Source organism: Agelaius phoeniceus, chromosome 30 (assembly GCF_051311805.1).
Source record: "Agelaius phoeniceus isolate bAgePho1 chromosome 30, bAgePho1.hap1, whole genome shotgun sequence".
Classification (NCBI taxonomy): domain Eukaryota; kingdom Metazoa; phylum Chordata; class Aves; order Passeriformes; family Icteridae; genus Agelaius; species Agelaius phoeniceus.
The window spans coordinates 6034201-6047244 of record NC_135294.1 but is presented as its reverse complement, the minus strand read 5'-3'; the positions used below and the strand labels follow the sequence as shown (position 1 = coordinate 6047244).

At 59.3% G+C, this 13044-nt stretch overlaps 1 protein-coding gene across 3 annotated transcripts; it reads right to left on the bottom strand.

Moving 5' to 3' along the window:
* Positions 1-3571: 3571 nt before the first annotated feature.
* Positions 3572-11775, bottom strand: ARID5A (AT-rich interaction domain 5A). 3 transcript variants are annotated; one of them, XM_077191671.1, is made up of 7 exons: positions 11537-11775; positions 9845-9943; positions 8471-8669; positions 8278-8330; positions 7956-8053; positions 7729-7864; positions 3572-7560 (listed from the first exon to the last, which is right to left on the bottom strand). In XM_077191671.1, the coding sequence occupies exons 2-7, from the start codon at positions 9905-9907 to the stop codon at positions 6322-6324; spliced, it is 1788 nt and encodes a 595-aa protein (XP_077047786.1). In that variant the 5' UTR covers positions 9908-9943; positions 11537-11775; the 3' UTR covers positions 3572-6321. The 3 variants fall into 3 exon arrangements, with proteins under 3 accessions (XP_077047786.1, XP_077047785.1, XP_054506646.2); XM_077191670.1 differs by lacking the exon at positions 11537-11775 and adding an exon at positions 10290-10334; XM_054650671.2 differs by lacking the exon at positions 11537-11775 and adding an exon at positions 10177-10312.
* Between the last annotated feature and the right edge of the window lie 1269 nt (positions 11776-13044).

Sequence of the window (13044 nt, the reverse complement as noted above, 5' to 3'; positions counted from 1 at the left end):
AGCGGGGGGGAAGCGGCGGAATCGGGGGCGGGGCCGCGGTGACGGCGGTGGGCGGGACTGAGGGGCGGGGCCCGCGGTAGCCGGGACGGCCGGGACCGACGGGAAGGCAAAGGCGGGGCTGGTGGGAGGGGCGGGGGGCGGGGCTGCGGGTGCCGGAGCTGTGCGGTCAGCAGGGGGGCGTGTCCCGCTGGAGACTCGCGGCGGCAAGGGGCGGGCCCGCAGGAGGGGCGGAGCTCGGCGGGGCGGCTGCTGCGGGCAGCACCTGAGGGCTGGGACCGGCCCCGCGGCAGCCATGGCCCGGCAGGAGCTGCAATTAAAGGGTTTAAACACCTGCGTCCCAAAAGTCTCTGATAAACACGGCTGAACGGCCAGCATTGGGGAAATTCATTAAATTCCATTCTATGAGGGCTAAAACTCCTGTTGTGGTACTTTACGGCAGTCGCGTTTTACAGCAGTCGCGCTTTACGGCGCCTTTTGCGACAGTCGCGCTTTACGGCACCTTTTACGACAGTCGCGCTTTACGACAGTTTTACGGCAGTCGCGCTTTACGGCACCTTTTACGACAGTTCTGCTTTACGGCAGTTTTGCGACAGTCGCGCTTTACGACACCTTTTACGGCAGTCGCGCTTTACGACACCTTTTACGACAGTTTTGCTTTACGGCACCTTTTACGACAGTCGCGCTTTACGGCACCTTTTACGACAGTTCTGCTTTACGGCATTTTGCGACAGTCGCGCTTTACGGCACCTTTTACGACAGTTTTGCTTTACGGCACCTTTTACGACAGTCGCGCTTTACGGCACCTTTTACGACAGTTCTGCTTTACGGCAGTTTTGCGACAGTCGCGCTTTACGACACCTTTTACGACAGTTTTGCTTTACGGCACCTTTTACGACAGTTCTGCTTTACGGCACCTTTTACGACAGTCGCGCTTTACGGCACCTTTTACGACAGTTTTGCTTTACGGCACCTTTTACGACAGTCGCGCTTTACGGCACCTTTTACGACAGTTTTGCTTTACGGCACCTTTTACGACAGTTTTGCTTTACGGCACCTTTTACGACAGTCGCGCTTTACGGCACCTTTCACGACAGTTTTGCTTTACGGCAGTTTTACGACAGTTTTGCTTTACGGCACCTTTTACGACAGTCGCCTTTCCCAGCAGTTTTACGACAGTCGCGCTTTACGGCACTACCTTTTATGGAACTTTTACAGCACTTTACAGCACTTTACGGTTTTTATTTTGTTTTTCATTTATTTTTAAATTTTTTTTTTAATTTCTTATTTAATTTTTATTTTTAATTTTTCTATTTTTAAAGCTTTTTTATTTTTTTACTTAATTTTTATTTAATTTATTTTTTAAGTTTTTCTATTCTTAAAGCTTTTTATTTTATTTTTTAATTTTATTTTTTATTTAATTTATATTTTTAATTTTTCTATTCATACAGCTTTTTATTTTATTTTTTAATTTTACTTTTTATTTATTTTTTAATTTTTTCTGTTTTTAAAGCTTTTTGTTTTATTTTTTATTTTATTTTTAATTTTATTTATTTTTTAATTTTTCTCTTTTTAAAGTTTTTTTTTTTAATTTTTTTTATTTAATTTATTTTTTAAATTTTTCTCTTTTTAAAGCTTTTTATTTTATTTTTAAATTTTATTTAATTTTTCTGTTTTTAAAGCTTTTTATTTTATTTTTTAATTTTATTTTTTATTTAATTTTTTAAAAAATTTTTCTGTTTTTAAAGCTTTTTATTTTATTTTTTAAATTTTATTTTTAATTTATTTTAAAAATTTTTCTCTTTTTAAAGCTTTCTATTTTTTAATTTTATTTTTTATTTAATTTATTTTTTAAATTTTTCTCTTTTTAAAGCTTTTTATTTTATTTTATTTGGTGCTGTCCAGACCAACTCAAGCTGGTGATTGTGGTGGTGTTTGAGGGTCTTGCACTACCGTTTATGGAACTTTTACGTCACTTTACAGCACTTTACAGGTTTTATTTTGTTTTTCATTTATTTTAAATTAATTTTATTATTTTAATTTTATTTAATTTTTATTTTAAATTTTTCTATTTTTAAATCATTTTATTTAATTTGGTGGTGCCCAAACCTGCTGTAGTGCATTTTTATACTTTGTAATACTTTGAAGTCATTTTGTTTTGTATCCCCATATTTTTCCCAAATGGTTTATCCCAAACTGTACCCCCCTCCCTTTACCTGTGTTATCCCTCTCCCGGGATGAGATCATCCCCAAACCCCACCCTGGCTCTCTGTCAATCACTCAGATCCCATCCCCTCCATGCAGAAGTTTCGGTGCAAGTCATCGAGTGATCAGCCAGAGGCTGGGGGTCAGCCCCCCAAGCCTTGCCCCATACACTGTCCTGTATGTCTGTCCCCCAGCATCCATCCCTTAGGGTCACTTAATGGTTGGTAGGATGTTCTCTACTTTGGGTTTCCACCTCCCTTTAAATGTGACCTTGGCACATCTCCCGGGGCTCTCGGCAGGAGCCCCCTGAGGGGCAGGAGCTCCTTTGGGACTCCTAATAAAACCCTGGATTAACCCCTGCTAAGAGTCGGCCCTTTATCATCTACCAATGTCTCTGGTGTCTCTGCTGCTGCAAAGGCACCAGCCCAGGTGCCCTCAGCATCCTCGGGGCACACACAGAGGGTGTCTGCCCCAGCCCAGGTGCCCTCAGCACCCTCAGGGCACACACAGAGAGTGTCTGCCCCCAGCCCAGGTGCCCTCAGTACCCTCGGGGCACAGACAGAGAGTGTCTGCCTGCCAGCCCAGGTGCCCTCAGCACCCTCAGGGCACAGAGAGTGTCTCCCCCCAGCCCAGGTGCCCTCAGCACCCTCAGGGCACAGAGAGTGTCTGCCCCCAGCCCAGGTGCCCTCAGCACCCTCGGGGCACACACAGAGAGTGTCTCCCCCCAGCCCAGGTGCCCTCAGCACCCTCGGGGCACACACAGAGAGTGTCTCCCTGCTGTCAGCCCAGGTGCCCTCAGCACCCTCGGGGCACACACAGAGAGTGTCTCCCCCCAGCCCAGGTGCCCTCAGTACCCTCAGGGCACACACAGAGAGTGTCTGCCCCAGCCCAGGTGCCCTCAGCACCCTCGGGGCACACACAGAGAGTGTCTGCCCCCAGCCCAGGTGCCCTCAGCACCCTCGGGGCACACACAGAGAGTGTCTGCCCCCAGCCCAGGTGCCCTCAGCACCCTCGGGGCACAGAGAGTGTCTGCCCCCAGCCCAGGTGCCCTCAGCACCCTCGGGGCACACACAGAGAGTGTCTCCCCCCAGCCCAGGTGCCCTCAGTATCCTCGGGGCACACACAGAGAGTGTCTGCCCCCAGCCCAGGTGCCCTCAGCACCCTCGGGGCACACACAGAGGGTGTCTGCCCCCAGCCCAGGTGCCCTCAGCACCCTCGGGTGTCTCCCCGCTCTCGGCCGTGTCGGGGCTGCTGACTCAGGACCGGCCCAGGGTTCCTGAGAGGCTCGCACAAACCCGCTCGGCCGCTGATTGTGGCGGTGTTTGAGGGTCCCCAGGACAAGGGAGGAGACAAGAATCTTGACTCCACCTTTCAGAAGGCTGAAATATTATTTTATGATCTCTATTATGTTAAAAGAAAATGAGATATTAGAACCATACTAAAAGAGCAAGGAGACATCAGAAAGCTGGAAAGGAATGAATAATAAAAACCTGGGACTGCTCACAGCCCCGACGCAGCTGGACCATGATTGGTCATCAAGTAGAAACAATGCACAGGAGACCAATCCAAGATGCCCCTGTTGCTAAACCATCTCCAGCCCACACTCCACAGCCAGCAGATCGTTATTGGTTCCATTTCTGTTCTGAGGCTTCTCAGGAGAAAAATCCCAGCAAAAGGATTTTCATCAAACACGTCAGTGCCAGGTGATGGCACAGGCAGCATCGGCCGGCCGAGGTCACTGTGTCATCCCTGCCAGCCCAGGTGTCACAGCAAGGAGCAGAGAGTTCACCCTGTGCTCAGCCTGCGCTCACACAGCCCTGGGTCAGTTTTACACAAAATCTAGCTCTATCTGTTCACTCAAATATTTCTATCTGTTCTACCTGGGAATGCAAGCAATGTTCTGCTGAGTTTTCTCTATGTCTGGAGCTAAGTTAATTTTGTGAAAGATACCAAGACTGAACTTTAAACTAGGCTTAAGGGCTTTTTACTACCTAACACAGTCTCTTAAGGCACTTAAGATATATTTCTACTTACTTAAAACTAAAACTTACCCTCCTACTTCATGTCTGTGTGGATTAATATATTTCAGTTCTGTAAAGGTTCCAATTCAATCCCTGCATTCCTTTCTCTCTCTGAGGGACTCAGGCCTCTATTTCATGCACTCCGACATCAAAGAAATTACAAAGTGGGCTTGAGACCTAAACCATACAATACGTAATCAAAAGCATCACCTTTTTTGCAGCACTCATTTCTGGAATTTCTGAAAGCAGTATATTTTTCCAAACCCAGTATCCTCACAGCACGTAGCTATATTAGCCCTCCAGAGTGGCAATTTCTCTGCACAGTTTGCTCTCAAGAACCTTTTAGAATGTTTTCCCTGGCTGATGAGCAGTTCAGAACGAGCTTCTTTTGAGGTGTTACCTTTACTCATCTCTTTGTGTGAGATAGAAAGGAGACCTTAAATGAAATACCCTTGAGAAGAATGCTGGAAAAGGCAGGAGAAAAAAATAATCAGGATCTGAACACAAGACAACATAAAGGCCAGAAGTGGCTATATGGGTGCTGAGCTCCTCCTGCCCCCATGGATAAATCTCAGCTTTGCTGATGGATCCTTGATGGCCTTGGGAAGGCTCTGATGGACCAGGAATGGCTTTGGGAAGGCTCTGATGGATCAGGGACGGCTCTGGGAAGGCTCTGATGGATCAGGGGTGGCTTTGGGAAGGCTCTGATGGATCAGGAATGGCTCTGGGAAGCTCTGATGGATCAGGGATGGCTCTGGGAAGGCTCTGATGGATCAGGAATGGCTCTGGGAAGGCTCTGATGGATCCATGATGGCTTTGGGAAGGCTCTGATGGATCAGGGACGGCTCTGGGAAGGCTCTGATGGATCAGGGGTGGCTTTGGGAAGGCTCTGATGGATCAGGAATGGCTCTGGGAAGCTCTGATGGATCAGGGATGGCTCTGGGAAGGCTCTGATGGATCAGGGATGGCTCTGGGAAGGCTCTGATGGATCAGGGATGGCTCTGGGAAGCTCCCAAACCGAGCTCCCAGGGGACACAGAGGGACATGCCAGGGTCCCTGCCCGTGCTCTGAGGGACACCTGGTGCCCATGATGTGCCACTCGCTCCTGCCTGGCTGCTGGCCCTGGGCTGGGGCTCTGGGGCCTGCAGGGCTCTCCTGGATGCTTTGGATGCTTTGGGGAGCTGGGACTGTTGGGAATTCTCAGCACTGCAGGCTGGGGCCGGGGGCTGTGCCCCAGGGGTGGCAGGTGTGGCTTGGCAGGCTGTGGCAGCTCATGGCCGTGTCCCTGGGCTGCACCTGGGGCTCCTCTGTGCTTCTTGGGGTCACCCTGGCCTCGGGGAGCTTGTGCTTGGGGCAGGGAGCTCTCAGCTGTGGGGTTCCTGCCCCAGGCCCTCGCAGTGTGGGGTTTTGGGGGCTTGGCTTTGCTGCAGCAGCTCCTCGGCTTCGCTTGGTGCCTCTCCAACCCTGCCCAGCTCCTGCAGGGACCTGGGGCATCCTGGGCTGTGCTGGAGCTGCAGCTGAGCCCTGACCCTCTGTGCCTGCAGGCCCTCACCTTGTCCCTGCCCAGCCAGGATTTTGGGGTGCAAATCCTGCAAAACCCTGTGGGGCTGAGGCAAAAAAGGGACCTGAAGGCAAAAAGGACCTGGAGCTGTTGCTGGGCTGGTTCCCAGCCGGACTCGTGGCTGCTCCATGGAATTGCTGCCATTCCCCCAAAACTGAGGTGGAAAACTCCTCCTTCCCTCCCCACAGAGGATTCTCAGCCCCACGGCTCTGGGGTCAGGGAGAGGATCCCCCCCAGCCCTGCCCTGATCCCAGGAACCGAGGACACCCCAAACTCTGCCAGGAACGTTTGTTCCCTTCCCACCTCTGATGGCGGGACCCAAACCCCAACTCCGGGTGCGGGGGCCCAGGGATGGGAACAGAGACCTCCAGCACCGCTTTTGCTCCCTTTTTTATAGATTTGTGTGTGGATATATAGAAAATAGAGAGAACCGTGGGGCGCCCCCAGCGGAGCCACGAACAGCTCTGAGCTGGGCAATGAAAACGGCCCAGTCCGGATTGTCCCCTCGCTGTCCCCTCGCTGTCCCCTGGCGCAGCGCTAGGGCCGGGCGTGGTGCGGGAAGGCCGGGACGTGCGGGGAGCCGCAGGAGCGCTGCCCGTGCCACGGAGCCGCCGGGTACAGCCGGGCCGAGCTCCCGTAGGACGCGGGCAGGCGGGCGGCGCCGGTGGCCAGCGGGCGGCACAGCTCGGAGGGCACCACCAAAGGGCTGGGGAAGGCCGGGATCACCAGGGGGCTCACGGAGAGCGCCGGGGCCACCGGCACGCCCTGGGTTCTCAGCTGCTCCAGGGGGCTCCCGAAGCCGCCCGGGAAGTGCAGCGCGGCTCCCTTGAAAGCGTCCGGCGGCAGCGGCGCGGGGAAAGCCGGAGCGGCCACCACGGCCTTGGGCTTGGCCAGCACTCGGTGAGCGCCCGGCGAGCGGCTCCGCCCGTCCCTGCCCTCCCTGGCCAAGGGGGACACGGCGCGGCCCTTGCCGGTGAGGCCGAAGGGCTCCTCGTCCTCCTCCTCGTCCTCCTCCTCCTCATCATCTTCCTCCTCCTCCTCGTGGCCGGCCCGGGGTGCGGCGGGGCCGAAGGCGGCCCCCGGGGGCACCCAGCAGGCCTGGACGGCGGCGGCCCGCGCCTCCCACGGCCGCCCCGCCGGGCTCCGCAGCTCCGGGGGCTGCTCGGGCTCCTCGGGCCGCGCCGGGAAGGCGGAGGGCGGCTCCAAAAAATCCTTCAGGTTGGAGAAGTAGCCCCAGAGCGGGGGACAGCCGCCGGGCTGCGGGCCCTCGCTGCGGTAGGCGTGGAAGTAGCCGGTGAACACGGCGGGGGCGGCGCCGCCGTCCTGCGGGCAGCCCTGGCTGTCCCTGCCCAGAGCCGGGGATGCGCTGCGGGCCGGGCCCGCCTCGCTCGGAGCTCGGTCCGGAGCTCCCCAGGGCTCCGGGCTCCGCTGCTCGGCCGGCGCAGGGCCGGGGGGCCCGGACGGCTCGGGGCCGCTGTCGCTCGGTGCCCGGCGGCCCTCGGGGCAGTGGCGCTTGTGGCAGTGCAAGGACTCGGCCTTGCTCACCTGCGCCAGCAGCTTCTTCTTGGCCAGCGGGGACATGATGGGGTGGTTCCCTTTGGAGTAGAAGCTGGAGAAGAGGCGCTTGTAGGTCTCGCTGTGGCTCCTGCAGGGGCTGGGACACCTCCCTGAGGGGCTGGGGGCGGGCACGGCCGGGCTGGAGCGTCCGTCTGTCCCCCGGGCCCGCTCCGCCGCCTCCTCCGCGGCCGCCTCCGGCCGCGCCTTGTCCGGAACCACCTGGAGCGGAGGAGTCGGGCCGTGGGTGCCGCGTCCCGGGCTGGGTCTCGGCTCCCGCCCCCGCTCTCGTTCCCCGGCCCGTCCCTCCCTGCCCTGCCCGGCCCCGGGCGGGTTCCGCAGCGAGGGCGGCGCCGGGGCCGCTCCCATCCCCTCGGAGGGGCCGCGCACCTGCTCGCGGCCCTTCTCCTTCCTGGCCCTCTTGCTCTTGTCGTCCTTGGAGACCTTGTATTGCCGGCGGGGTTTGCTGGGGGGCAGCGGTTTGTCCTCCTCGCCCTTGAGGTGCCGCACGTAGGGAAGGACGAGCCTGCGGAGCGAGCGGGGAGCGCGGTGAGCGCCGCGCCGGGGGAAACTGAGGCACGCGGCGGGGCAGCGCCCCGGCCCCGGCCCGGTCCCACCTCTCGTAGTGGCGGCGGGTGCAGGTGGCCGCGCTGGTGCTGCCGGGGCTGCCCCCGAGCTCGTCGTAGACGTTCTTCCAGAGCCGACGGCCCGTGACCTGCGGCGGGAGGGAGGGAGGGAGGGAGGGACAGACGGACAGGGGGAGAGGTGAGCCCGGGCATCCTGGGGGACACCTGGATACCCAAGGGATCCCCGGCATCCCTAGGGACACCTAGGGGAGAGCCAGATGCCCAAGGGACACCCCAGCACCGAGGGGACGCTTGGATGCCCAGGGGACATCAGGGCACCCTGGGGCCACCCCAGCTCCACGGCCACACTCACCAGCTCGTAGGCTCCCAGCTTTTCCACGGCCTTGTAGATCTTCCAGAGGTTAACTGGGAATAAATCAAGGGGACTGATTTATTATTATAATCAAGGGGACTCATCCCCCCAGTGCTGTGGGTCAGGAGGACACGGGACCCGAGCACGGCCGCCCCCCTGTCCCTGTCCCTGTCCCCGGGTGGCACGGACATACTCTGCTTGAAGCCGAGGTGCGGGATCCTCTCGATGGGCGTGTGCCGCTCCTTCATGAACTTGTAGAGGCTGACGAGGAAAGCCTCCTCTTCCTCCTTCTCCTTGTCCTTGTCCTCCTCGTCCTTCTCCTCCTTGTCCTTGTCCCCACCTTCTCCCACCGTCTTGTCCCTCTCGGCGCCATCCCCGGCCCCCGGCGCGTCCTGCGGGACACGGGGATGAGTCTGGGGGGAGCTGCGACCCCTTCACCCACAGCCCCGTTCCCCGCAGCCCCGGGGGAGCTCCGTGTCCATTCCCCGCAGCCCCGGGCGGCTCCGTGTCCGTTCCCCGGGGGGCTCCGTGTCCGTTCCCCGGGCAGCTCCGTGTCCATTCCCCGGGCAGCTCCGTGTCCGTTCCCCGGGGAGCTCCGTGTCCGTTCCCCGCAGCCCCGGGCAGCTCCGTGTCCGTTCCCTACAGCCCCGGGCAGCTCCGTGTCCGTTCCCTACAGCCCCGGGCGGCTCCGTGTCCGTTCCCCGGGGAGCTCCGTGTCCGTTCCCCGGGCAGCTCCGTGTCCGTTCCCTACAGCCCCGGGCGGCTCCGTGTCCGTTCCCTACAGCCCCGGGCAGCTCCGTGTCCGTTCCCCGAAGCTCCGGGGCCGTTCCCCGGCAGCCCCGGGCCCGTGGCCAAGTTGGTCAAAGCGCTGGATGCGGGTGAGAACACGAGGAGCGGCTTCCAGGAAAACAGACGGGCAGAAATTCCGAAATTCAGCCCCCCCCGCCCCTCCCCGCGCCGCCGCCGCCGCCTTTCTCAGCTAAAAATGTTCCTCGTTTGTTTGTTCTACATTTTCCGGAGTTATAAAACTTGTTGCTATTTTTGGGCAAAGAAGCTGTTCGGCTCCCAAGTCCGTCCTTTTCTATTTTTTTCAGTCTTTCTTTTTTTTTTTTTCTTTTTTTTTGTTCTTTCTATTCATTTCACGGCTTGTGACAGACACCGGATTTTAACGGCTGAAAGAGTTCAAAGCTTTCTTTTTTTTTTTCTTTTCTTTTTTGGGTTTTTGGGTTTTGTTTTTTTTTTTTTTTTTTGTGTGTGTGTGTGAAATAAAAAGCTGCTGGGGGGAGGGAAAAGCTCCAGCGCCACAAAATCCAAACCCCTTTTCCTCACGAGGATAAAAAATATTTACAAAAACCATCCCGTTCCTATGGGACCGCTCACCTCTCCCCCCAAAAATGCCATTTTGGGTCCATTGCCCCCCTCGCCCCCCACCCAAAGCTGGGAATTTCCCATTTCTCTGCCTCGTCCTCACTTCCACCGGCGGCCAAAGCGCTGCTCGCGCTCCCCCCTCCCTTCCCCGAATTTTGGGGCGTTCGGCACCCCCCAAAAACCCTCGGGGTGCACTCACGGCGGGCTGGGCGGGGCTGGGGGGGTCCCGGGGGTCTCCTTGCGGCTCTTGGTTCTTCTCCATGGGGGGAAATCGCTGCCTGTGGGTTCGGGATGGGACCTGGGAGGGGAAAAACGGGGGTGGGGGGTGAGACCCCAAATTGCTGCTGCTCCCCTAAAATGACCGGGCAGTCGGGCGGATTTGGGGTTGCCCGTCGGGAACCGGAACCGGCCCAAGGCTGCTCCGTCCGTGCCTCCCCCCTGCGCCCCCGTTCCGGGCTCGCCGCCCCCAAATCCCCCCCCGTGTTTTTGAGGAAAAACCCCGGGAAAAGGGCGAAAAGCGGCGATGCCAACCTGGGGAAGGAGCGGGGCGGGCAGAGGGGGTCCCGAGGGGGTTCCCAGGTGCTGCCCACGCCCCCCGGTCCCGCCTGAGCCCCTCCGGTGCCCCCGCTCCCGCTCGCGCTCACCGGCCGCGCCCGCGCCACGTGACCGAGGGGCGGGGCCGCCGCGCCCCCTTGGCTGCCCATTGGCCGGAGCCAACACGCCCCTTCTCCTATTGGGCGGCCGCGCTGTCGATCCCCGCCCCCCGCGAGGGGCACGCCGGGAGCTGCAGTCCTGAGGCGGCAGCGCGCGCGCGGCTGAGGGTGAGCGCACCTGGGCACAGGCGTGCGCGGGGCGGGGTCTGTGCGCGAGCGCGGGGGCCCAGGTGCGCTCACACACACAGAGGTGCCAGGGGCGTGTGCCCGTGTGCAGGTGGGCACGGCCAGGTGCGTGTGCCCGTGTGTGTGGGCGGGTGCAGGTACAGGTGTGCAGCAGGTGCCCCGCACACACACACACACCCCCCCCCACACACACACACACACACACACACACACACCTGTGTGTGCAGGTACAGGTGTCTCTCTCACACACACACCCCCCCGTGTGTACAGGTGCCGCTGTCCCACACCTGTGTGTGCAGTTACCGGTGTCACACCACCGCCAGGTGTTTATCAGGTACCGGTGTCCCCCCCGTGTCCCGCCCCCGCCGCCCCGGTTCGGTTCCCGGCACCGCTGACGCGATTTCCTCGTTTCCCGGCGCCGCTCCGAGCGCAGGAAACCGCGGCGGCTTTTGGGGCAAAACGCGGCCGGTTCGGGGCTCAACGAGCCCCGCCGGTGCCAACAACCCCCGCAACCCCCGACCCGCCGGTACCGGGCTGGGGGCGGCACCGGGCTCTAATTACACCCTTAATGAGATAACAACAATCATTATCAACACTAATTCCGGGCACTTCTGCGGCGGCGCTTCCCGAACTCATCCCGAATCTCGCCCCGCTCCTCAGCTCCCGGGGCCGCTCCTCCTCCCCAGATCACCCAAACCCCGCCGGTTTAGGCCCAAAGTGGCGGGGCTGGAGCGTCACGGCCCGGAATAGCGCGGGAGCTCTGCCAGGCCGTGACGGCGGCTGAGTAATGGGCTGAAGTCATCCTCGCTATCCTCCCTTCCCCATCCCGCGCCGCCGCTCCGGCCAAACCCCCCCCGGGCATCCCGGGGGGCCGCGGAGGGGCCGGGAACCCCCGGGGGCGGCCGCGGCTCCGGGACCCCCGCGGGGCTCCCGCTGCGCTCGGCGTTTCGGGGCTCGCGGCCGGTCCCGCTCGGGACGCGGGGATGGGCGGGGGACGCGCGGCTCGGGGCGGGCCCCGGGACCCCTCAGCCCCCCGGGACCCCCGGACTCACCGGCGGAGGCTCGGACAGCGCTCCGGGGCGGCCGGAGCGGAGCGCGGGTGTCGCGGAGCGGGACCGAGCCCGGGATGAGTCAGCCCCGCTCGGGGAAGTGGCGTGTGCGAGCCGCAGCCATTGACTCTTTCCTTACCGGAACGGACGCGCTTTTGGGGCTTCTCCCCCCGCGCCCCGAATGACTGGGCCGGACTTTCCCGGCCCCAAAGCGCCGCTCCCCGCCGAGGAGCCGCCCCGAGGGCGGGGACAGGGCGGGATCGCCGTCCCCATCCCTTCCCGGGGGTCCCCAGCATCCCGGGGACGCTGCCCCCGTCCCCTGTCCCGGGATCGCCAATCCCCGTCCCGCGGCACCGGGGCCGCTCCCACGCCGGGCACGGTCGGGGCTCAGCCCCCCGAGAATCCCCCATGCCCCGCTTCGACTCGTGAGAGTCCCGAAAAATGAGAGAAAAAGAAAAAAAATCCCGCGGTGACTCATTTTGGGCCAAAAAGCCGCGAAAGAGGCAGCGGGGGGAAGTCGGGAGGGGCACCGGGCTCCGGTCGCCCCTCCCGGGGTGGGAAGGGGGTGAAGGAGCCGCGGGTGGCACCGAACCCCCCCTTCCCCGCCATAAATGCGGGATTTAGCGAGAATGGGTGACACAAAGCAGCAAAAAGCCCCGCTCGGGGTTTTATTCCCGGTTTTTGTCCGGGTTGGGATGCCCGGAGCTGCGGGAAGGGGGGGCCCTGCCTCAGTTTCCCCTCGCTCCTGGTCCAGCGTTCCCAGCTCTATCAGCGCTGGGATGGAAGGGATTTCAGGGATAAATAACGGGATTTTAGGAATAGCTCGGGCTTCAGGAATAAATAAAGGGATTTTAGGAACAGATCGGGCTTCAGGAATAAACGGGATTTTTAGGAACAGCTCGGGCTTCAGGAATAAATAAAGGGATTCTAGGAACAGATCGGGTTTCAGGGTCCCGGGCCCAGCTGAGCACCCCTGGAGCACCAATCCCTGGAATATCAGTCCCTGGAATAACAACCCCTGGGAGAGCAATTCCTGGAGCAGCAGCTCCTAGAATATCAGCGTCTGGAGCATCAATTCCTGGAAAACCATCATCCCCTGGAGCACCAATCCCCGGAGCAGCAGCAGCCTCTGGAATTCCCATTTCCCCGGGAGGAGTGAGGGAAGGGCCGCACATCCCTCCTGGAATCCTCAGAGCGGGGAAATCCCGGGAAGGAGCTCCGGGGGTTCCCGAGGGAGCTCCACATCCCAGGAAAAGCAGGAGCAGAATTCCAGGGGGCTCAGCAGGGAGAGACCCCTGCCCTGGAGATCAGGATATCCCAGGAAAAGCAGGAGCAGAATTCCAGGGCTCCCAGCAGGGAGAGGTCCCAGCACCGATCCCATCCCACAATTCGGTTCCTGGATCCCGTTCCCAGCTGCTGCTCCAGGCTCTGGTCCCTGCATTCCCTTTTTCCAGGGATTTGTCCCCATTCGCTGCCCCACCCCACTCCAGGTTGTTCCTTCCAGGCCCCTC

Excerpts from the sequence above, each read along its gene's own strand:
- ARID5A (XM_077191671.1), bottom strand. The coding sequence starts at position 9,907 with ATGGAGAAGAACCAAGAGCCGCAAGGAGACCCCCGGGACCCCCCCAGC. Across the intron at positions 8,331-8,470 it reads GCACCTCGGCTTCAAGCAGA|TTAACCTCTGGAAGATCTAC; the intron begins GTATGTCCGTGC and ends ATTTATTCCCAG. Across the intron at positions 7,865-7,955 it reads ACCCGCCGCCACTACGAGAG|GCTCGTCCTTCCCTACGTGC; the intron begins GTGGGACCGGGC and ends CTCGCTCCGCAG.